This window comes from Plectropomus leopardus, chromosome 3, assembly GCF_026936395.1.
Source record: "Plectropomus leopardus strain MGB_pleo_1.0 chromosome 3, ASM2693639v1, whole genome shotgun sequence".
Lineage (NCBI taxonomy): Eukaryota > Metazoa > Chordata > Actinopteri > Perciformes > Serranidae > Plectropomus > Plectropomus leopardus.
In genome coordinates, this window is record NC_142178.1 from 12,033,733 (window position 1) to 12,058,070 (window position 24,338).

General features: G+C 39.7%; 1 protein-coding gene across 1 annotated transcript in view; it reads left to right on the forward strand.

Moving 5' to 3' along the window:
* Window positions 1–21,501, forward strand: part of LOC121942104 (sphingosine kinase 1-like) — a 48,902-nt gene extending 27,401 nt beyond the window's left edge. The window contains exons 3-5 of the mRNA XM_042485205.2: window positions 8,016–8,110; window positions 8,550–8,665; window positions 15,498–21,501. Coding sequence (XP_042341139.2) covers window positions 8,016–8,110; window positions 8,550–8,665; window positions 15,498–16,377 — 1,091 coding nt within the window. The 3' untranslated portion in view covers window positions 16,378–21,501. The remainder of the gene's footprint in view (window positions 1–8,015; window positions 8,111–8,549; window positions 8,666–15,497) is intronic.
* Window positions 21,502–24,338: the final 2,837 nt, after the last annotated feature.

Below are 24,338 nucleotides of genomic sequence, written 5' to 3' on the forward strand. Positions count from 1 at the left end.
CTGTCGCACAGTATTAATTAGATGAAAGCAACATGTTCATCTTCTGCTCGTGCTCGGACTCATCTGCTTGATACAAATTACAAATATTTACCAGAGGCAACACATATCCCCTCTACAACTTCTTTGTGCTGCTCATTTCTTCTGTCTTTATTCCTCTCTCAGTCTTTTGTTCTTTCTTTTATGACAACAATCCACATGCTCTCTTAGCAGATATCGCGGCTGATTTAAAATGGTACGTACTGTGTTGGAGCTCCTTGCTGTTTCATGGCTCGTGTGGATGTGAAGACAATTATTCTATCAACAAGAATACGGCTCTTTGAATAATCACAGATCCTACCAAATAAAGTAAAAGAATCCAGGTCATGTTACACTATTAAGTGGCACAAAAAAAACTTGACAACTACCGTGGTGGCTCAAGCCATAAGAGAATGATAACTTTTTGAGTCGTTCGTTCAAAAAGTTATCTAAAAGTTGGTTCGGTCATGATGCTTAAATTGGCACTCCAATGGTTTTACACATGGAGATCAGTTCACCTGTCAAAATTTTTCATGGTGATAAAAAGCCTCAGGCTTTAATCATAGACTGTATAAAACAATAACTACTGTGACATCCATTGGTTTGTGGACTACCGTTTTGACGGCTCGGTTGTGGCGTTTCGGCAGTAGTAACCATTTTTGGATGAGAGGGGGAGCTAACACTAACTCTAGCTGCTAGCGTGGTTAACGGTGATAATGCTAATGCAAATTTTTGGCAACAAAAATAGGCTTGAAACCAATAAACCAAAATGTACTTGCTAGGGAAAGTGAACATCTGACTCCTCAGAGGGTCTTTCGGTGCAACCAAATGCTAGACAACGAAAATGTTTCATGAACTGAACTGAAAAAGTGAAAGCTACAGCTATGAATATACTCTGTAAATCAGGAGCAATGCCATGCTTACATTTCCTTACCAACATAGTAGGCCTGGTATCTAGTTTTCCATGGAGGGCACTCAAAGCAGCCACACCTTTGATTATGTATAACTATTATTTACTTATGTAAACAGCAATAAAGAACTCCAGTAATGAGTCTTAAACCTGGAAATGAATTAGCATTTCAGCACACCTGGTTCCCTGGTCTAAAAGTCAATGGATGTTTTGAATGGGTTAATACATAAAACATAACATACATCAGTAAATACCCCCTACTTTTATGGGTCTTAAAAACGGCAGTAGCTAACAAGTGGCTAAATGATACTACAGAACCTCATCACTGAACCACACCCATTACGGCTTTACAGCCTCGAAGTGGTGGTGCCGCAACTGTGGTGTAGTTTGTTTGTAGCCTAACATAAGCTTTTTACTTCTTGTAATTGAGTTTAAGCCTCAAAAATCTTAAAAGTAGTGTTCATATGAAGATTATCCTGCTGAGCAAAATTTATAAGTGTCCAAAAAATCCAATGGAAAAATAATTTTGGCTATTTGACGAGGTAACTAGGACAACATAGGCTTCCAGGTTGGCCTACAGAACACGTAATCTCTGGGGCGCTCTATACATTTAGAACGGGTGAGTTTAAATTTTGATTTTACAGTTACAGTTTTACAGTTGTCATATTTGTTGAAATTAGCTGTAGGGACCAAACCATAATTTGTACAGGCTGTATGGGGGTCTGTGGGGATTTACTTGCTTTTGTATCCAGCCTCAAGTGGCCGTTTAAGGAACTGCAGTTTTTGGCTCCTCTGCGTTGGCTTCTTTTCCAGCCCTTGAAGTTGCTGCTTGGCATTGTTTAGCAGACAGAGACGGTTTAGAGGGTGTTACTATCTTTTTTGCATCATGGAAATTATTGGGGGTCCAACACTTATATTGCTTGGCTCATACTAGAGATCTGTTTCTGCTGCTTCGATTATGATCATAATTGATCATGATTTTTAGTCACTAAATGTTACAAGAGTACAATACTGAATTGCTGAAGTAAACCTTTAGAGAATACCAAAAAATGACATTTTTACTTTTGCTGTTAGAGTTTTGATTTGTTATTTCATGTGATTATAAACAGGCAGGAAAGAATCTGAGCAGATGGCTTACCGTTCTCTATGGCTGCCTCAGTTTGTAATTAACCGATGTACAGAATTTCTGTTTATTCTCACATTTAAATCTTACTCTAATCTAAAAAGAAAACCACTCGTGGATTTTAAGAGCCAACTCTATGCTATTGACAAATCTTCCCATCGTGACTCTGACCCAAAAGCAACCATTTCCAGGATTCGACTTGTTTGATGTGGTTGTTACCACTTCATATAATTACTGCTTAGTGTAAATATACTGTCTGAAGTTGAACTACAACTTAATTTTTGCTCAGTTTAGGTATTTTTTTTCCAGTGGCAAACCGCTAAGTATTTCCCATGTTTAAGCTGTTGTTAGCTGATGATGGTTCAGGCGTGGCTCAGGAAGTGTCCATCAGCGCCTGTAGCCATCATTACAACCCAATTGAGACACTCTGGATCTGTGTTGAGGTGTTTCCATTGCTGTCTGTCTAACTCCACATTGGGGAAAAAAATAGTAATTTTCATCCCATTCTGGGGCAATGGGGACGTGCTTCGGTGGCGATTTTTACAGCAAACATTTTATAAGAGTAAGAGCTGTTAAAGTTAATAAGACTCCTTTTGTGAGTTAGTGTAATGGGGCTATGGAAGCATGAACACGAGTTTGACTGGTCCTGTGGCAGTTAAAGGCATCTGTGGCATGCTGTCACCAACTATTTTCGCTATGCAAATTTGGCAAATGCAGCCAGTGTGAGTCATTTGATTGCTATTTAATGTTCACCTGATGAATATTCTTAAAGATATTTCAGTGTCAGAACTCAGACTTGGTTAACAAAGGTGACACGCTGGAAATAAAGTCTCAGCAGGGGAAAACTGAGGCCAATAGAAAAAGTCATTGAAAATGTCAGTGTATAAGTGTAGTCACACCTGAGGTGCTCCTTGGTGTGTGTGTGTGTGTGTGTGTGTGTGTGTGTGTGTGTGTGTGTGTGTGTGAGACAGAGAGAGACATTGCAAGTGTGTGTATGTGCATGCACAAATTTTTGTATTTATCCATGTTGCTATGTCCTCAGGCACTTCCAGGCAGCTGAATGAGTTTTCACAGTGTTTATACTGCTTCATGCTTTAACAACGCACACACACACTGCTGTTTAACTGTCACCACCTGCTGTCATTGAGGTGGAGGAGCGCTGCAGTTGTTAGAGTGTGCCGTTTGAAGAGAGCTGCAGTCAGGATGTGTGTCACAGCAGGATGGAGATTCGCCGGGTGCTGCCTTTAGTGGGATGATACGAGGTCGGCATGAGGACAGAGCCTCTCGTTACCTTACATGCACTTAGACCATCATGATGGAAGCATATAAAATGTGAAAGTGTGAAAACAATCTGACGGTGTGAAAATTATCACCTGAATCTGCGGCTGCCCTCCACTTTACAGATATTTTTTAGTAAATCCAAATGAATCATGTTTCTCCCTTAATGCTTGATATGTAAATGAGCAGCAACCATTTGCTAACAAAAACAAAAAAAAAAAATCACCATATCAATTTAAAAAGTCACAATACTTCAAAATTGTTTTCACAACTTGTTTCCACGTCCTCCAAGTGGCAAGTGGCAAAAAACAAATGCAGGTTCGTAAAGACCCCCCCCCAAAGCAATATTATGAATGAGCAAATAGGTTTTTTATCTTGTTAAAATATCCATGGGGTGTTTTTTTTAAGCTATATTCTCAGTGAAATAAGCTTGTAAACAGGAACAAGGTTTATCTAACATTTCTAACACAAAGCTGTTTGATAATGTAGTCAAGCCGAAGGCTCATGTTATTTGTTACTGTTATGCTTCTCGCATTGTAGAAAGCGATGAGCAGAGTCAAAGGTAAGCGGGTGTATGCAAGCTGCAGGTAAGTTTCTGTCTCCAGTGTTTGAAATACAGAAGCATCTCATCACGGCGGACGCACAAGTGTAAATATTCACAACCGTGTCAAACACCTGCATAGGCTACGGCGTGTAGCCTGCAACTATAAATCAGCCTTAAGAAAGATGTTGCAGTGTTGCTCAGAGAGGATTTGGCCCTGATGTGCCCTCTAGTGATTGTACTTTTTAATCCTCAGGTTTTAGAAGAATGCTGGACGCAGAAATACATTAATTATGACAGAGCAGCTCCACTCATCCCTATAGCAGCTTACTCATCTTTGCATCCTTCTGAGGACACTTTGAAAATGTGTACACAGTCCCTGGTCAGCCTGTGACCAGAGGCCAGTAATGAAGCAGAGATCTGCATGACTGTAATGAGTTAGTCATAATCCACTGCCTCTACCCACAGAGAGAAACTCAACCACACTCCTCTCCCCTGCTCTCATCTACCTCTGCAACATAACCATAAAAATCATCACAAGCACTGTGTGGTTTATCTGCGTCCCTGATATTTGCTTTCTCTCACTGCGTCGTTTTGCCATTATCAATCTGTCTGATGAGGGGAGTCGCATACTAAAACTGCTCTCCTCCCACCCCACTGCAGTGTCCCTGCTCTATGCCTTTGTTGCTGATTGGGGCCTTTCAATCCTTTTTAGTTTACAGCCTCTGCATAGATAAGGAAATGTGATGTGACCGGACTGATAAGGAGGAATTGATTCCTTTATTCTGCAGAGTTTAGGAAAGGCAAGGGAAGAGGAGAAGCTGAGAAATCAGATCCCTCTCAAGAGGACTCTCTCTCTTTGTGTGTGTGTGTGTGCGTGTGCGTGTGTGTGTGTGTGTGTGTGTGTGTGTGTGTGTGTGTGTGTGTGTGAGAGAGAGAAGAGAGAGAGGGCTACCTTTGCTGTTCTTCTGTGAGGTTAAGACATTAACACAATGGCAGCAACAAAGGGCAGAACAGCAGAACAGAGTATGTACACAGGGGGACACAAAAGAAGACAATTTATTTTCAGGCCCCTGTCTGTGTGAAGAAAAAGTAGATTTTTGGGCCTCTAAAAATAGATGTAGAACTTTAACAAAAAGGGGGTCAGCAAACTTGTTTTTTTATCTTGTGTCTGGTTATGTCCCTTTTTTTAATCATTCTGTGTCTCCTCTCTGAATTCGGACATTTTTGCTGGTCAGTGAAGGCAGTGCAGGTGGAACTTTCCATGAGTTCTTTTTTTCCTCAGCAGTCTTTGGGTTGATAATTGATCTGTTAGTCCTTTCAAAGCTGATCAATGGATGATAGAAGAAGCTGCTGCAGAGGCAAGTAAATGCAAACATTTAGACTCAGTGTAATTAACAATTAACACTCTGCTGCTCTATCTGTGCCCAGAGTGTGCTCTGCTCCCCGAGAGTGTGGTGCAAATCATAACCAAACAGAATATATATTCCAATAGCGCCCCGAATGAATGATCCAGCTCCAAATATATTAAATCAATACATGGGTGAAACATTTTTTGATTGTGGTGGGCTGTCACAAATAAATGTGAGAGACTGTGTTAGAAAGCCTGTGTGTATACAGTATACTTGACTTCGCATTTGTTTTTCTAGGTCTGTTGTCATTTAAATTCTATTTCATTTTTGGTGTTTTTCCATCACAATGCAGTTAAGAATTTCTCCATGTTGATCTATTGAAGTTGCCTCAATCAATATGGCTAACATTATATGATGTACTGATTAGTATGCATGCTGCAATAATAGATTTCCTATGGGTAGATCCTATGTATCTTTCTATAGGATTGCTATAGCTGAAAGGTCTTCTCTTCATGGAGTAGTTAGGGTGATCACCTGTTTTATGCCTTGCTGTTTTACTGTGTTATGACAGTTTATCTGTCAATAAGGAGCCTCTTAGTCTAAAAGCTTTTGTTGCTCGAACTTTTGCAAATTTGCCATCTGAAAACCTGATGCTCTAGCTCAGTCCAGTCAAAAATATCCGCTGCAGAAAAATCTTGTCAACTTAGATACATAAAGATTGCGATATAAGTGGGCAAAAGTAAAACTCATACATATTTCATGTTGGATGTTTTCTGCTGTCCTCCCAGTGAGGAGCAAGAGGAGCTTTTAGTTTCCTATGCTGAGATAAACGACTTTTGTTAGAGGAATAATGAAAATAACATCCACCTGCAGCAGCTTTACAGCCAATCATTAATTTCTTGGTCCCTTTTTCTCAGTCCCATAAAGGCTGTGGTAGCAGTTATATAAATGTGTATGTCTGTCAGGAATACTATGAAATGCTTCATGACGTTTGGTTTTAGTTTTTATCTATTTTATTTTAACAAAAATCAAACAGCTGTGTGAGTCAGGTAAACTGTGCCTGCATATGATATTAAAAAACCTCCATCATAGAGAAGAATGATGGCTGTTTTTAGAGGTGAAAGAAAATGAGCATAGAGACAGAAGGAAAGGGCGTTCAGTGATGCTGAGACTCAGATGGTGAAGAAGAGGAGAGAGTTGTGACTGATGTTGTGACACTCTGATGCGCTTGACTGCCTTTGGGTCACACCTCATAGCACTGCGTCTGCCCTTTCACCTGCAGACCTAGGACAGGGAAACTGAGAGGGAGACACAGAGGGAGACCGAGATGCATTCCTCCACACACACTAAACAGAGAGTTTAGACATTTAGAAACTTGGTTTCCAGAGGTGTGTTGTAACAATGATAATATTTCCTGGATGCCAGAAAACCAAGATGTTCAGGTATGAAGAGTAGCGACAGGTTTAGTTTGACTTTCAAAGGGATGAAGACATTACAGTAGTTGAACGGTGATAGACGGTTAATCAGTTGTTTTGTAGCCTTTAGATACACCTTCTTGCCAGGTGCTGGATCATTATAAACTCTTTCTAAAATATCTGATAAGGCTCCTGCTTAATCTCACCAATTTGTGATTTGATAAGAAAATATCCTCCACTGTAAACTAAATCTTACGTTATCTATCTGTACTTTATTCCTCATAAAAGTTGAATTTTGTGCTTGCCTGTTAGGCAGGTTTTTTGCATGTTCAGCTGATCTGCTGTCCACCCTCTAGGTTATGCACAAAGTTAATTTGAATTAATTTTTTGCAGGCCTGCTAATTAAAGATTGTCTCTATAGTTAGTACCAAATTACAAAGTTCTGTGCAAGAAACTTTTGGGAAATCACAGACCCATAAAGTAAAGCATTATTGTAAAAGCCATGACCCCGTGTTAATAGTTTGTTCTGCCAAAATCCAACACTTGTGCTTTTCACATTTACTTTCCTGTATTATTTATATTGTGTATTTTTCCATATTTAAATGAATACTTAACCCCCCAAATGCCCATTTGCATATTGATAAATTACCTGTGTTACGTCAAGTTCATGAAGAAAACTTTGTTTTTTCTCACAGGCTTTTGTTGAACGAAGAATGTAAAAACGGGGAATATTCTTCTTGAACTTACGTAACAAATGTCAGAACTATATCAAACCATCTACAAACTCTCACACAACTCGTACAAATGACCATTTGGGAGGTGAAGTATTTCTTTAATTAGTCCTGTTCTCTAGTCCTTATCCTTACAGAGAATCTCTCAAAAAGTTCCTCTGCTGTCATTAAGCTGTCACCAAGGCCCCACTTTATCAGATCATTCAGCCACAGATTAATCTGATGGTGTGCTCCTGGGTAATTTAGTTGTTCTAATCTAATTGGTAGCGTGGTAGACGCTTCATTTAAGACCATATATCAGCTTTCCCTCCCACGGTGATACTTTAATTTGGCAACTGGAGAGAAGAAGGAAAGCAGATTACAAGGAGGACTCTTCGGCTACCTGAGATCTGTTTTAGTCATTATTTAAATAAGACATACGTTTTTGTGACATGGGTAACTTAAGCTTCTGATAGCAAATACCCGTGGAAATGTCCTCAAGCGAAACACCTAATTTCTCACATCTCGATTAGAGCTGACCATGACCTCTAACCTCTCTCTGGAGGGAGGAAACGGAAAGAACAAATTTCTCTCACTTTCTAAATTTCTTATACAGGAAAGACGCACCCACATGAACACACACTTTATATTTATGTGTGTGTCTTTTGCAGAACGGCAGAACCACGCCCGGGAACTTGTGAAGGAGGCTGACCTGTCACAGTGGGACGCTTTAGTCATCATGTCCGGAGATGGACTTCTATTTGAGGTTAAGACAGACACCTGCACGTGTACACTATATTTTCATCCACACGCACACACACTCACATACACACACACACTCACTCTGTGGGTTTACATAGGGATACTAAAAGTCAACATAACACACTTCTGTCATCACAACTGAAGCTTCTACTGCTTCTTATGTTAATGAAAAAAAAAGATTTTTGTAGAAAAAATTGTCTTCAAAGGTTTTAAAACGAGCAGCAGTACATGAACTATGACTGGATACAAACATTAATGTCAGACAAATGACTTTAAAAATGGTTAAACTGGACTAAGAATATTTTTGTTTCTCAGTCACGTCAGTCCCTACCATAAAAGCACTGAAGTTTGAGACAGAGCACTATGCACCAGAACACACTGATTAGTTAACATCTTTTTCTCTCTGTCCTCCTAATCAAAGCTGTATTTTCTTCGTCTCTCAGGTGATAAATGGTCTGCTGGAGAGACCAGACTGGGAGGAAGCCATCCGGACTCCGCTGGGCATCCTACCTAGTGGATCAGGCAACGCCTTGGCTGCATCCATACATCACTACTCTAGGTGAGCCACATGAGGAATCCTCAGTGACACGGCGCATGTTGATACGCCCCACGCTTTAGAAAAAGTTTTTGTGATTATGAAATTGTGTCTGTCACGGCTGCACACACACATCAATTCTCTGGCTGGGTGACGTGAAATAATTTACCACAGCAGAGCTTCAGTAATTAATTGATAAGTCATTCGACATGAATATTAAAATGCCAGCCATTTGCTGGTTCCAGCTCCAGAGAATAATTTGCAGATTACTTTGAATATAATGAGTAGTTGGAGCCCTTAACTTTATTACAAGTGTTGAAGCTTTGGGAACAATTGCCACATTGTAGCATCATTACTCTATCATGACTAACTCACAGCTCTGAGCTCTTCAGAAACCAGTCTAAGCAGTTGGGTAGCATACTTGGATCCAGACCGTTGGATCCGCCCACTGCACCGAGTTCGAGTTGACTGCCTTACATCAGGCAAGTTGCATGCTGAATCGGGCCTCATCATTCCAGGCGCAGTGTTGTGAGTTTAATTTGCATGCACACAGTATGTATACACTGCACAAAAATAAGTCTGGTTCAAATCCAGTTAAACAAAGGGTAGATTCAGAACAAACTGCGTGATCGGTGCTCCAGAAATATCAGGCTATCCCCCATCAGACAGAGCAACCTGTGGAAACTAAAGCAGCTGTCGATAAAAGCAGTTTTGTCTATTTTTATTCTCCTGTGCAGAATGAACAGTTAGAGCTCTGCAGACAAGGACATGCCGTATGTGAAGGCCATAATCCCCCTGAATCTGTTAGACTTTAGTGGGATTTAGACAGTATTGCTGATGGTGAACAGGATCTCAACTATGACAGGTATTTTTTTCTGTGGTGTTAAGTCTGCCACACACAACAACTGTGTGAAGATGTAATGATTAAAAACCATTAAGCACATATATATATATATATATATATATATATATATATATATATATATATATATATATAAAAAGTATCTTTTTTTTAGAACTGAGCTTCAGACACACATGGGCTTGCCTTCTGGCAGTGTAAAATGCACTCCACTCATCTATTAATTATTAATGATTTGCTCATTTGAGTGATTGTTTGGAGTTCACTCAGCCAGAACAAAGAACAGACAGGAGAACTTGAAGGACAGAAAGAAAGAACCAATGAACCAATGAACAATAACAGCACCTGATCATACTCAGAGGTGGAGAAACTTCTGCCATGTATAGAAATAAATTCCTTGTCCACTCAATCTCTATGGCTTCTATTATAGACCTTCAGTCGTCTCTATAACGAGCAATTCAAATATCAAACATTTGTATATAACATTTGTATGAGCCACTTCTTAAATTCGGGTTATGTTCTGTATGAGTGTGTAGTAAGAGCTGTGCGGAGCTGCTCTAAGCTAATTGCTAATGCTAGCAGTGCAACATGCTCACGATGACAGTGTTAAAATGCTGATGTTTAGCATGTTTTCCATGTTTGTTTAGATTGTTACCATGCTAAAATTTGAATTAGCACAAAACACAAAGTGCACCTGAGGCTGGTGTGAATGTTAGTTTTGAAGGTGTTTTGTCATAAATCAAATTACTGGACAAACTGAGACTCAGACCTGATGATGGTGTTGGAAGAAATGTCAAAGAATATCAGTCATTAGGATTCATCACAGCACGATACAAGTTACTTAAAAGAACCAGTATTCTCATTACTAATTACCATCCAACAACGTATTTTCATCTCAAGTCGTCACATATCGCCGCTTTGCACTGGACTTCCATGTCTATGTATTACGCTGCTGCTGTGATGTCAGCAAATGCACATGGCAAAATAATGCTACACATAGTTATGTTTCGGCAATGAAAGCACATTGCAACCAATCCTGGAATGTCAACAAACACACATGCTGGCCCGGATGGTTAGGATTAGGGGAAGGAGGCTCATGGTAAAGTGTAAAAAAACACCAACTTCCCATTCAGATGGGAAGCGAACACAAGAATCCCGCATGAAAGTCTTGGGCTTTTGGAACCATACCCACCCCATCAACCCACCCTAGGCTACCTTGTGCTCCTTATATGACGTTGTTACTGGCAGCGTTTCAACTTGACACCATCCTGTCGTGTTTCATTTGGAATTGGCAGGCACCATCCAGCCATCCGTCGGTGCATAATTATACCCCATCCGGCCACATTCTTACCATGACGTCCAGCGGTGTATCATGTGGGCAGGTAAGGTGGCTTTTGGCATCGGGATCTTACACCAAAAGCACCGTAAAAGCGGCTCTTTGACAACTTCGGAATGCCAACGGGCTGCATCCACGGACACCATGTTGCTACCATTGCTAAGGACAAAAAAGGGAGTTTGAGAGAGCATAAGAGATTTAAAATGCTTTATATTATCCCCTCATCTGTTTACCTTTTTATCCTTTGTGACACCCCTGATGGCTCCACGGTTTGTTGTGCAGGAAATGCTCTGTGCCGTGACAGTGTCATGGAATATTATTTAACTGCACATTGATCTTCCCTCTCAGTATTCAAGTGTGGGTAGTTGGTTTTATGAAGATGTTACTTCTTGTATTGCTGGCTTTATAAATTCGCCTGCGTTCTGTTGTTCTGTTTAAATACTTTGCCCTTTCTCCTCTAAAGTCTCGTGCGGAATTTAAAAATCTCATGAAATGCTTTAAGGCTCTTCCTCTTTAAGCCGCTCCTACTGTTTTTGTAGGTCACGTTGGACTTTATCTTGCCCTTTTACTATTTTATTTATTTTGTAATCTGTCATTTTGAATCCCATGTATTTGGTTATTTTTGCTTATCCTTTATATAAGCCTTTGTGCTGTAGTTTTCCCTGTCTAAAATAGGATGAATTGAATAAAGACATAAAATAAAATGAAAGAAAACACCTCCCACTGATGGTTCTGTCTTCACCAAAGAGCCACATTCATTCATCACTTCCACCGCATCTGCCAATCAGCTTCTCATCAAACAATGGTCTTCCAGCCAGAGCGGCAGCAACAATGAGAGGAAGGGACCAGACTCTGTATTGTTTACTCTCCTCTCGCACTCCAGGGGCATCCAGAAAATCTCTCTCTCTCTCTCTCTCTGTCTCTCTCTCTCTCTGTCTCTCTCTCTGTCTCTCTCTCTGGCTGCTGCAGGCTGTCCTGCAGTGGCTCTGTGGTCAGAGTATATCTGGTATTATTCCCAGCTGAATGAAGGGTTCACTGAGGCTACGTGGATCAAACGAGTGACAGCTAGAACATATCTGGTATTATGCAATGCAGTGAACAGGTTCGCTGAGTGAGGGTTTAATGTGTTTCTGTACACAAACATAATGAGCACGAGCTGAAACATCATCGAACAACTGACGGTTTCTGAAGTGACAGGTATGACACTTTGATGTGAGCGAGAGTCTCCCTCCCGTGGAGGTTTACAGATACTGCAGAAACACTAAAAATACATGGAGAGGTATATAAGGAGCTTATTTAAACTTGGTTTGCCACTTCATTAGGTACACCAACAGTGTTTAAACCTACTGCAGTCTATTGCAGCAGGACTGCAATATAACCAACCATCATGAAGGTTATAATGTTCAGTGTTTCTTCAAACAGTGTCCGTAGCAAAAAGTACTCACTCAGCTAAAAAGTATTCCCTGTGACTGATATATTGTTTCATATGACATTATTACCATGTTTTTGTTGTAGCTGGTCCAGCTAGTATTAAACATTTAGTTATTTTAATCCAGTGGTTTCCAACCTAAGGGTCAGGCTCCCTCCAAACGGTCACAAGATAAATCTGAGTGGTCATGAAAAGATTAATGGGGTAGTAAAGAGGTCAAAACAAGAGAAAGTTTGGATTTGTATTGATGTAAAATCTGAGAGATTCAGAGAGAATGGCTCTTTCGAGGGCTTCATAAACATCTGGAATATATGTCAAGAGGCCCCAAATAGATACTAATTTATAGCTGCGACCAGCAACTCTATAGGTTGTTCTGTCGGTCTGTCTATTGGTCCACAAAAATTTCCAACCTTTGGTCAGCTCCCGTTTTTGCCCCACAGGAGGCTTAAATTTGGCATCTTGTGCTTTTGTTTTCATGATCCCTTGGGTTCCACCATCAGGTCAAAGTTTCAGTTTGTCTTATACTTTTGCTTCAGCCTCAGCTCGAGGCTATCCTGTGTTGTGTGCTTATTAAATGCTAACACACTACATGATGGATAGCAAATATGGAGAACATTATAACTGCTTAACAGGGTTTTGTACTGTCTTGTCAGGATGTTAGTTGCTGAATGTGCACTCATACTTACATAAATCTTGATCTGAAAAGTATCTACAGCTGTCAAACAGAAAAATGTGTAATATTTCATTTTGAAATTTCATGGGGTACAATATGAAGTATGAAGTAGCATGAAATGGGAACATACTTGGTTACTTTCCACAACTGATTGTCAGCTGCAGCAGGTGAGGTTGTAGACCATATTATTTTTTGACCTTTCTACCAGACAATGATTTGAAAGAAACAGAGCGGTGGAAATGTAGATGAGACTGTTTGGATAGTCGGACTGGTGAATAAATTTAGCATGATGAATATGGAGATATCTGCAAGGCCAACGCCATTGAACTCCACTGAGACATCCTGTCCTCACTGTAATTGGCTGTGGGTGGGAACAGCAGGCATGTGTGTATGCTTGTGTCTGTGTGTGTGTGTGTGTGTGTGTGTGTGTGTGTGTGTGTGTGTGTGTGTGTGTGTGTGTGTGTTAGGGGTCTTTTCATGACCTTCAACCCCCTGTCTCCATTCGTCCAGATGGGGTTGTCTTTGTTGTCTGACTGGCCTGTCATGTCTGAGGGCCCGTAAGCTGATTCTGTCCCACCTCCAAGATTTGTCGCTGGGCCTCCTGGTTTAATGAACCCCCCCCCCACCCTGACTCACCCTACTGCCCCACCCTCGACGTACTCCCTTCACAGCTCCATGGGCCTCCCTCCACCCTCCTCATCTACCCTCCTCACTCTCTTCTGTTGTTTTTATGATCTCACAATAAGGTCACAGTAACCCTGCTATTGTATAACACTCCTCTTAAGGCTCACTCCCCAAAACACGCACAAGCCTTGACCCACTTCTTCCTAACCCAAAAATATTAAGTGCACCTTTTTGTTTTTATAGGTATTTTTGAAGCTAGTTTCTTGACTGTGTCTCCTTCTAGACAGCTGCTGTAGGGTGGAAGTTTTTCAGCAGTTTGCTGTTTGATAATGAAAAAAAAGCTCTAAATGTAAGAATTGGCTGCATTTTTCTGTTTTATATCATAAAAAAAATAAATGGTTTTTGGGCTGTTGGTCCAAAATAACTTATTCAAACATGTGACACAACCTGTCACACACTCAAGTGCATTTAGTCAGATATATTGACTGAAAACACCCTGAAAACAGCCTAAAAGCTGATGAAATCAAGCTTCACATCAAATCAATACTATTTTGTAGCAGCGGAATACTCAAAACATGTGAATCAAGCATCTTATAATTATTGGTTGTTGTCTATATACAGTACATGTATCTACCGCATCATTCTCCTACTGGATTTCGCAGGGTTTCCCACACATTCATTTATTTGTGGTGGACAGCAAATAATTTTCTAGCACAATTGAAGTGTATTAACTGTGTGGTTATTCACTGCACCACACTCTCAGAGCGCCAAGTGTACTGTTGTCACAAACGGAGCAGTAGAACATCAGGCCCAGTAAAACTGAGACTTAATCATTCATTGTACTAGGTCTAGAAGTTTGCTTTCATTTACTTTGCACTCTGTTTCTTCTCTCATCCATCAATCTGATCAGCTTTGTCCAGATTAGTTATCCACGCCAAGATTCAAAGATTCAAAATGCAGTGCTGCCCACGTTCGGGAGAAGCAACCATATAGCCGTCTTGTTAAGGTTGGGATGTGTGGACAGTTAAATTATTTAACAACCAGACCCAATGGATTACCAGAATCATCTAAAAAGTTGTAGTACCCACTATTAAACAATTTTTATTTTTATTTTTTCAGTATTGAAAAACAAGTGCGGTTCAGAGGTTTTGATCGTATCATGTGATTTTCATAAGCAGAGCAAGCCCTTCAATGACCTCTGTGCTCAGAAAAAAAATTAAATTTGATCAAATTCATCACATCTGCTGATGAAGATCATGTGACTCGTAAGTCAAAAGCTCCACAACACCTAAAAGGATTTTGTGATGAGGCTGTTATCTGAACTGTTTCTTGATTTGTCAAGAATGAACTTTAAACCTCAGTCCTTTTTATTCTCTGTAGTTTTGGAGAATACAAACATGATATAAAAAGTTTTGTCTTTTTTCCCCATTTAAGTCAAACTGCTCATGCATCAGTGTTAAATGCTGAAAAGTTGGAAAAGTTTTCTGTCGTAGATCAAGAGATACAAGATCAAAGAATAAATAAACAAATCTGACCAATGCTCAGTGCCAGCTTTTAATATTCAACACTCTTTGATCAGTTATCGAAGCTTGTTTCTCAGCCCTGTTTATTAATTTATTAACCAGTTGTGGCATCACTTGTACCAGCTGTCTGTGCTTTTTCACATGTATGTCTTATCTAGCCTAGAAATACAATATCTTTCCAAGGAGAGCACATAAACACATGAAGACACACACATTAATTTACACATACAGAAGGATGTAAGAGAGTCATTTTAAGCCATTGCATTTTTTATTAAGGTATGATTTGAATGCCAATTACATGAGCACAGCCTCAGATCTCTATAGTTCAGACATCGCTTGAAGGCAGCATGAGATGACCTCACATTGTTTCAAGAAGCCCAGCTCTTATGACAAACTCTTATCTCTCCTCCAGAGCCTCACCTGTGTCCAGCGAGGAGCTCCTGGTCAGCTGTGGTTTTCTACTCTGTCAAGGACTAGTGGCTCGCATGGACCTAGTCTCCATCCATCTCTCTTCCGGCCCTCGTCTCTTTTCCTTCCTGTCACTAGCCTGGGGCTTTGTGGCGGATGTGGACATAGAGAGCGAGAAGTACCGTCACGTTGGAGCGGCCCGGTTCACAGTTGGCACGCTGGTGCGGCTGGCTTCTCTACGCGTCTACAAGGGCAAGCTGGCTTACTTGCCCGCCACTGAGGACTGCAGCAAGGAGGAGGATTTAGGAAATAACATGATGCTGCACTGCAACAATCAGGCTTCCTGCTTGGCTCAGGCCTCTCGACTGACCAGAGATGCTCCCAGCCAGAACACCTTCCACAACTCCTGCCACTCAAACAACTCCCTCAAAGTGAGGAGGACGGAGAGCACGCCTTCTCGAAGCGCCACCAAATCCCTCCCTGGCCCGCCTGACACCCTGCTGCTGCCTCTGGACCAGCAGTTGCCCAGCAACTGGGTCGTGGTGCCGGAGGAAGACTTTGTCCTCATGCTGGCCATGTACCAGTCGCATCTGGCTGAGGACCTGCTGGCAGCACCAGGCGCTGCGCCAGATGACGGAGTCATCCATCTATTCTACGTCAGAGCGGGAATATCACGTACTGCGCTGCTGAGGCTGTTCCTAGCTATGGAGAAGGGAACGCATCTTGCTACTAACTGTCAGCATTTAGTGTACACTAAGGTGCGGGCCCTCAGACTGGAGCCATTATCTCCCAAAGGGATAATAACAGTAGATGGAGAGGTGGTGGAGTATGGACCGCTGCAGGCAGAGGTGCACAGAGGCCTGGGGAGGTTAATCAGTGGATGAACAAACACCAGCGGTCATCTCTGCTGTTAAAGGCCCAATAAAAGATTTTAGAATTTCGAATCAGAAATGTCCAGGTACAAGAGCAAAGCAATGGAAGTATGACTCACTCACTGTTATCTGCTACATTTGCCTCTCATCGGTACACAGAACATTTCGGTAGAAAATACTGCAATATTAAGAAAAACAAGTGCCATATATGGGGGCCCAAAGTGTTCAATATAAAAAATAAATAGGTCAGACATTATGAAAATAAATAATATTATTAATAATAACAGAAGAGAAACATAATATGACCATGAAACTGTAAAATAACCAAAAACATTTTTCAGATTGTTTTTTCATCCCGCTTCTTTCCACAATAAGAGCGTTTATGGCAGGTGTCTTTATCCGTCAGTCAAGACGAACTCTTGTGTTTAAGCAGACAGCCAATCACATATGACCAGGGGGCAAAGACTTTTTTAAGAGCCACCCGAAGTCTTGAAATCGAGGTGTCATGACATACCGGTATAACAATACGCATATGCATTGATACACATATGGGAATATTGTGAAAATAATCCAGCACCTCTTAAATCATTTCCATTTCTTTTCTATTTCAATTTTTCTTCCCAAGTGTTATCCGGGTGCCTTCTTTCTTTCTAATTATGTATAATTACTCTTTTTGTATGATTTTGTTCAGTTACTGTTACAGACTCTCTCCGGCCCTACACTTAATTTGCTAAAAGAGACAAAACGCACAATTTTCTTTGGATATTGCAAAAATATCATTATTGTGAACTTTTTTGGCCACAATTATTGTGTCATGAAAATCTGATATTGTGCCAGAACCTTTTCTAAATTGGATTTTTATATAGTTAACATGTTGGCGTAAATTTTAAAATCTGTTTCAGGACTTATGGGGTTCTGTACTTTTTAACATCCTTATGAAAATGGGCATTTTAAAGTAAAGTAAAAACGACCTGCAATAAACTCTGTTATTGTGTGAAGAAACAAGATAGAATTTCACAATAATGCGCTTAGGTTTGTTTCACAATTCCATTACCCCTTTTTTTTCTTTCTTTTAAATATTGAACTCTATGGGACTCTGTAGCCACGACTGAGCTTACTGTAGATATGTTGGCATCAATTTACAAATCAAATAGGCACACGTTTCATCATGTCATGATGAAGTGTTTGGCCGCCGTGGAAAGTAAATCAGTCACCGTCTTGAGCCTCCCGTATGTCATCTTTATTATCGCTGCAAGGGGAGGATTTCCTCTCTGCACTGAAGCTGACGAATCAGCCTGAATTACAGCTTCCTCTGCAACAGCAATAGTTTGAATTTATGCCTTCATGGTTCCTCTGCAGTGCTTTGGAGACTCTGTGTGTGTGTGTGTGTGTGTGTGTGTGTGTGTGTGTGTGTGTGTGTGTGTGTGTGTGTGTGTGTGTGTGAGAGAGAGAGTGTAAGTGCGTGTGTGTGATGCAGTAAACGGCGCTGTCACTGCTCTGGTTTTAACAGAGGAAGTCAGGCTTTGTGACTGTTTATTGAACACAGAGAGCCTCAAAAATTGTAATTCGAGCCAGACAGCATGAAACAGCAGTAAATATAACTTTTAAAATTTAATTTAAAGAGAGAAGAGATTTGTACGAGCCCCTTAACTCCCCAGTGGTGATTTTTTAAATTTAATTTATTTTTTATGTTAAGCACACAGGACGAAAAATATCGCCTTTCGGGATCCAGGGGTCCTGAGGATTTGTAAAATTAAATGGTAACAGTGACAAAAAATCACTCTGTTCGGGAAATGCATTTACAATGATATTTCCATCATTCATGTCGTCCTGGTGGTGGATTCATTAGATTGAACGTCGCCATTTTAATCTTTCTTTCTCTTTCAGTTTAGCTTCTTCTAGTCACACTTTTTATGTGAGGTTTAAATAGATTTCGACAGCAATTACTGGTAATTGTTTCACACGTGAACGGGCTTTGAAATATCTAAAGATTTTGTGCTCAAAGCTTTGGAGAGTCATCAGACTTCACTGTGAGTAGATTATATCAGGACTATTTATGTAAAAAGAAGAAAGTGGAAGCTGTTTACAGTGAGCTCTGTGGATCATACAGAGAGAACAGGAGAACATTTTTTTTATGGAAAGAGATGTTGCTTGTGGATTTTTCTAAAACATGTAATATTTGATTGCATTACAAACAAAGTAAGATTGACCCCCTTATTAGTATCAATACAGAAATCTCAAAAATAGACACTGAAATCTGTTCAAATAAAACCAAAACTATCTGCATGACTAGATACCATTAGCGGTAGAAGAGAAAATGCTGAGGGTTTTTATTGAGTGAATTAATGCATTAATCAGCCTGTCTGGTATCCCGTTCATGTGATTAATTGGTGAAATCACCAACTGAAGTACAGACACACAAAGTGGTGCCCCAGAAAAAGTAGATTACAAGACCAAACTTGAGCAAAATACCTCCTGGAACGTGCTGAACATCACCGACTGATGGTAACTGTGAAAAAGTGTTCAGTGGCTCCTGCAGCTCTGTGGACGGGTGATTGATGTGTTTTAGTGCCTCAGTGTGAGACCAAGGCTGCATCCCTCCATCCCATAACACCACTCCTCTTATACTTTCTCCTCTGCTTTCATCCATCCGCCTCTGCATTTAAGAGGACCTGTTATGCTCATTTTCAGGTTCATACGTGTGTTTTAGAACATGTTTACAGACTTCAGTGGTCAGAAAATGCTGAGGTTTCCTCATACTGTTTGCCTGAATACACATTTATTTACATTTGGTCTGAGAAGGCTCCGTTTTAGTGCCTGTCTCTTTAAGCCCCTCCTCCCGAAAAAGCCCAGTCTGCTCTGATTGGTCTTTATTGCAGCTGGGGGAAAGACGATAACAGAGGAGACAAGGAATCATCAATAAAACCATATATATTCTCCAGTAGGAATACGACCTGAAATCTGTGGAAAATTAAAAACTCTGAGATTATATATTTCGATGTTAGTATGTAGCTAAATCTGGGAAATGACTGCAATGTAAAATTATAAATATGAAAGAAAAAAAGGGAAAGCATAATTGGTCCCCTTTAACCACTCAGCTGCTTTTCAGACACACACACACACACACACACATGCACACAGGTGTCTCTATGGAAGGTTTGTTACTGATCATCACCTAGGTGTCCTTACCATTGAGCTTGAAGACACGTAGAGGAAAGGATGACTAAGGCTTTGACCGACACGGGCGGTGAAGTCAGAATTTTAAATGTGTTTTTAATAGCAACCCGAATCTCTTCAGACGTTTGTTTTGTTCATTTTACAGAAATCAGATGTGGACACAAAGAAATCCGTTTCTCTCTGTCCAAGTCGAAGTGAAATGAACTCTGAGTGGCCTTAAGTGAGAGTTTTCGAGGGTTCAAGCTGGTTAAAACAGCACATTGATGAGTGAAGGGAGAACATGAGGAGCGAGGGAGGAGGATAAGAGAGGGGGGAGATATCGACTTGTTAAATGCTGCATGAGGAAGGCGGCGTTGTGTTCCTGACAGGGCGCCCTTAGTCTTCCTCCTCACCACAAGAAATCATTTGGGAGCATTAGCAAACTGTCCTGACGCTGAGGGAAAGAGAGGAGGACATGTTCCTGTCCATTTCACCTCAAAGTGAAAATACACACACACACACACACAGACACACACACACACACACACATTGGCAGTTACAGGCATCAACATAATCAAACCATTTGACTGACCTCTTTTTTTGTGTTTTCTGTTTTGTTTGAATCAGTTATTTGACACTGTAAAGATCAGACTTGTGAAAGACCAAAATTAATTTATTCTAAAAATATATTCTTTTAAACATGTTTTTGCACAATGTAATCCTGTTGCCAACGCCGCTTTAAAGCCTTCATGGGACATCAGGGTCGGTTTTCTGTCATTTAACTCATTTAGTCGGTTTAATTTGTATTTACTCGTGAAGGACGCTGCAACAGGAATTCAGCTGACGAGCTACAAGCATATCAGATGGAAACAGTACTTGAAGACACGCTTCGCTATTGCTGTCGTTTTAGAGGGCAAATGTGGTCTGTGGCATCAAAACCTGTGGTCACTTTATTATTGACTGTTAAAGTCGACGTACTGTTCTTTCAACGCAGCGTTTGTTAACTGTTTGGGGTCACGACCCTTTAAAATGAAGTCTACTCGTTCAACCAAAGAAAGATTTTTCCTGCTGACATTGTTTCATTTGAAACATTTTAGGGGCCCTAAGATGGAAAACCTTACAGAAAATACGAAGAAAAACATATTGTGATCCCTCAGATTTATCTTGGTTTGGAACCACATATCTAAATAATGCTCTTTTTACGCCACAGAGTGCTACTGACCACTTTCATACGTTTTATTTTCTATGCAAACTCCGGCTTCTTGTGAGTGATGCAGTGGTCCTTTCAACTGTTTGACGTGCCTTGACTGTGCTGCCTCCTGGTGGTTTGAATTTGGTGGTGCATTCACTGATTTCTCATTTGAACATTCTCGTCACCGTTAAGAATACTCATAGAAGCAGACACAACAGACAAACTGAAGATAGTAACATCTGTCCTTGTTTCAGAAAAATCGGTGTAATTGTGGCACAGTACTGTTTTGACTTTACAAACCGTTAATACTGTTGTCATGGTGCCACGTCTTCGCTTTACGTCTCCAGTTTTTCATTAAGGAGAATCCATAAGAGTGACAGCTTTCAGCCTGAATCCAGTTGCTCCATGTAGGATGTTGTGATTGAAAATCCAAATGAGCTCAATCAGATGGACAAACTTTCAGATGAAAAAGGACCTGATGTTCGTCCCGTCAGCAACCCGAAGAGAAGAAGAAAGAAAACCGATGATTTGCCGTGTTTGTCTTTACCTGCTGCTTCTCAATTGTTGTCGTCTCATTTGTTTAAATGTTTATGGTGAAGGGAAAATAGTCAGGGGGATTTTATGTTGTTTTTTTTTCATGCACACTGAAGATTGAATGATTGATTCTTTATTCACAGAGAGATCTATTTTTCCATTAGACAAATGTCTGTAATTTTTCTATTATTGGATCAAACATTCTGCTGGAGTGTTTTTGATTGAGAATAAATTAAATAAATGATGACAAACAAGCTGTCTGTAATTTGATTTGTGAAACATTAGCTGCATCTGATTTTTAGGCACTGAGGTGAAGTATTTCTTTGCTGACAGCAAAACAGGTATTAGTCACAGCTTTTGGTCATTTTGGTCAAAAGACGACATTAAACTTATGCCGGGGACAGGTATAATCATCCTCAAGGAGTTACAACTCCCTGAGATATGACAATGAATAAAGGTAAAGAAAAACTGTTTTTGCAGAATATTATGATGTCACATTGAAGTTCACCTTTGACCTTTTGGATATAAAATGTCAGCACTTCATATTATTTTATATTTTTAAACGTATTTTAAATTTAAGTGTTTTTCAGTTACAATGTCAATGTACAATGAATAAATCAGATGCTGATGGCACAGCGCTGTGTTTTACCACTGAAAAACACTGTCAAATTTCAAAGATTTGAAAAACCTCATTTTAAACATACCCCGAGGGGTACCTAGAGGTACTCCGAGGGGTACATGTGAATTTAAGAAAATGTATTTTAAAAAATAGCAGTCGTGCATTACTCCTAAAACATGATAATGTTATAAAAAGTAGAGTCAAAATTTGAATGAACTGAATTTTATACTCAATATTCAGTTTCATTTAAGTAATGCCTTTTAAAAATTCTTGTGCATTAAGAAATTGCATGATGGCAAAAGAAATGATTCACTATGAATTTAGTCACAGATTCGTCACATTTGAAATGTTTAAAATGTTTTTTTTTTTTCAAATCTTTGAATCTTTGATGCTGATGGCACAGCGCTGTGTTGTACTTCTTTCGTTTTTTTTTTCCTACCAAAAAAGTTTTGCGCTGGTCATGGCGTACTTGGCTGAAAAAAATACTTCAGAGGGCGATCATTACAGAAAAAGTGTTGAGAACTGCTGTTATATACTATGTGGTTTTCGGACGTTTTTTCGACATCCTATGCTATGATGTTTTTGGACGTTTCTTCAGACATTCTATACTATTATGTGTCTCGAAATCACATTGACATTTTTCGCCATACTATAGTATGGCATTTCATTTTTTCGACATACGATATTTTGGTGCTTATGTCATTTCATTCAATATTCTATGCTATGGCGTGTCTCGGCACGCTATTTTAGGCGGTTTTCAACTGTTTTCAGCTGTTTTTGGTCATTTCAATGTGCTATTTTACAGGTTTTGGGGCCTTTGGGGGATATTTTTTCTAAAAGGTATACTATAAGATACCTCTACATGCTATACAAAGTAGTTTGGGCTATTTTTCGGACGTCAAATTTTGACATTTTCACCATATTGTAGCCTGCTTTTTTGCTCATTTTTTCGACATTCTATATAATAGTGTTTTGGGCCATATTTGCAAGTTTTAATGCTATGGTGTTTCTCAGCACGGTATTTTATGCTGTCTTGAGGTGTTTACAAGTATTTTTGGGACATGTCAATTTTTTGCATTTTTGCCACACTATAGCCTTGCTGTTTTGGTCATTTTTTTGACATGCTATATTATGGTTTTGGGGCAGTTTTTACAACAAATTGTACTAGCACTTCTCTCAGCACGCTATTTTAAGCTGTTTTGAGGTTTTTTTAAGTGTTTTTGGGACATGTCAATTTTTGACATTTTTACCTTACTATAGCCTTGCTTTTTTTGCTCGTTTTTTTTACATGCTATATTATGGTGTTTTTGGCGGTTTTTGCAACAAATTATGCTAGCGTGTTTCTCAGCACGTTATTTCATGCTGTTTTAGGTGATTTCAAGTATTTTTTGGACATGTCAGTTTTTCACATTTTTGCCATACTATAGCCTTGCTTTTTCAGTCATTTTTTTGACATGCTATATTATGGTGTTTTGGGCAGTTTTTAAAACAAACTATGCTAGTGTGTGTCTCAGCACGCTATTTTAAGCACTTTTGAGGTGTTTTCAGCAGTATTTTCGACATGTCAAATTTTGACTTTTTTGCCCTACTATAGCCTTGCTTTTTTGGTCATTTTTTCGACATGCTATATTATGGTGTTTTTGGCGGTTTTTGCAACAAATTATGCTCGCGCATGTCTCAGCACGCTATTTTAAGCACTTTTGAGGTGATTTCAGCAGTATTTTGGACATGTCAATTTTTGACTTTTTTGCCATAATATAGCCTTGCTTTTTTGGTCATTTTTTCGACATGCTATATTATGGTGTTTTTGGCGGTTTTTGCAACAAATTATGCTAGCGCATGTCTCAGCACGCTATTTTAAGCTGTTTTGAGGTGTTTAAAGCAGTATTTTGGACATGTCAATTTTTGACTATTTTGCCATACTATAGCCTTGCTTTTTTGGTCATTTTTTCAACATGCTATATTACGATGTTTTTGGCGGTTTTTGCAACAAATTATGCTATGGCATTTCTTATCAAGCTATTTTAAGCTGTTTTGAGGTGTTTTCAAGTATTTTTGGGACATGTCAATTTTTGACTATTTTGCCATACTATAGCCTTGCTTTTTCAGTCATTTTTTTGACATGCTATATTATGGTGTTTTGGGCAGTTTTTAAAACAAACTATGCTATGGCAATACTTAGCAAGCTATTTTAAGCTGTTTTGAGGTGTTTAGAAGTATTTTTGGGACATGTCAAATTTTGACTTTTTTGCCATACTATAGCCTTGCTTTTTTGGTCATTTTTTCGACATGCTATATTATGGTGTTTTTGGCGGTTGTTGCAACAAATTATGCTAGTGCGTGTCTCAGCACACTATTTTAAGCACTTTTGAGGTGATTTCAGCAGTATTTTAGTCATCTCAATTTTTGACATTTTTGCCATACTATAGCCTTGCTTTTTCGGTCATTTTTTCGACATGCTATATTATGGTG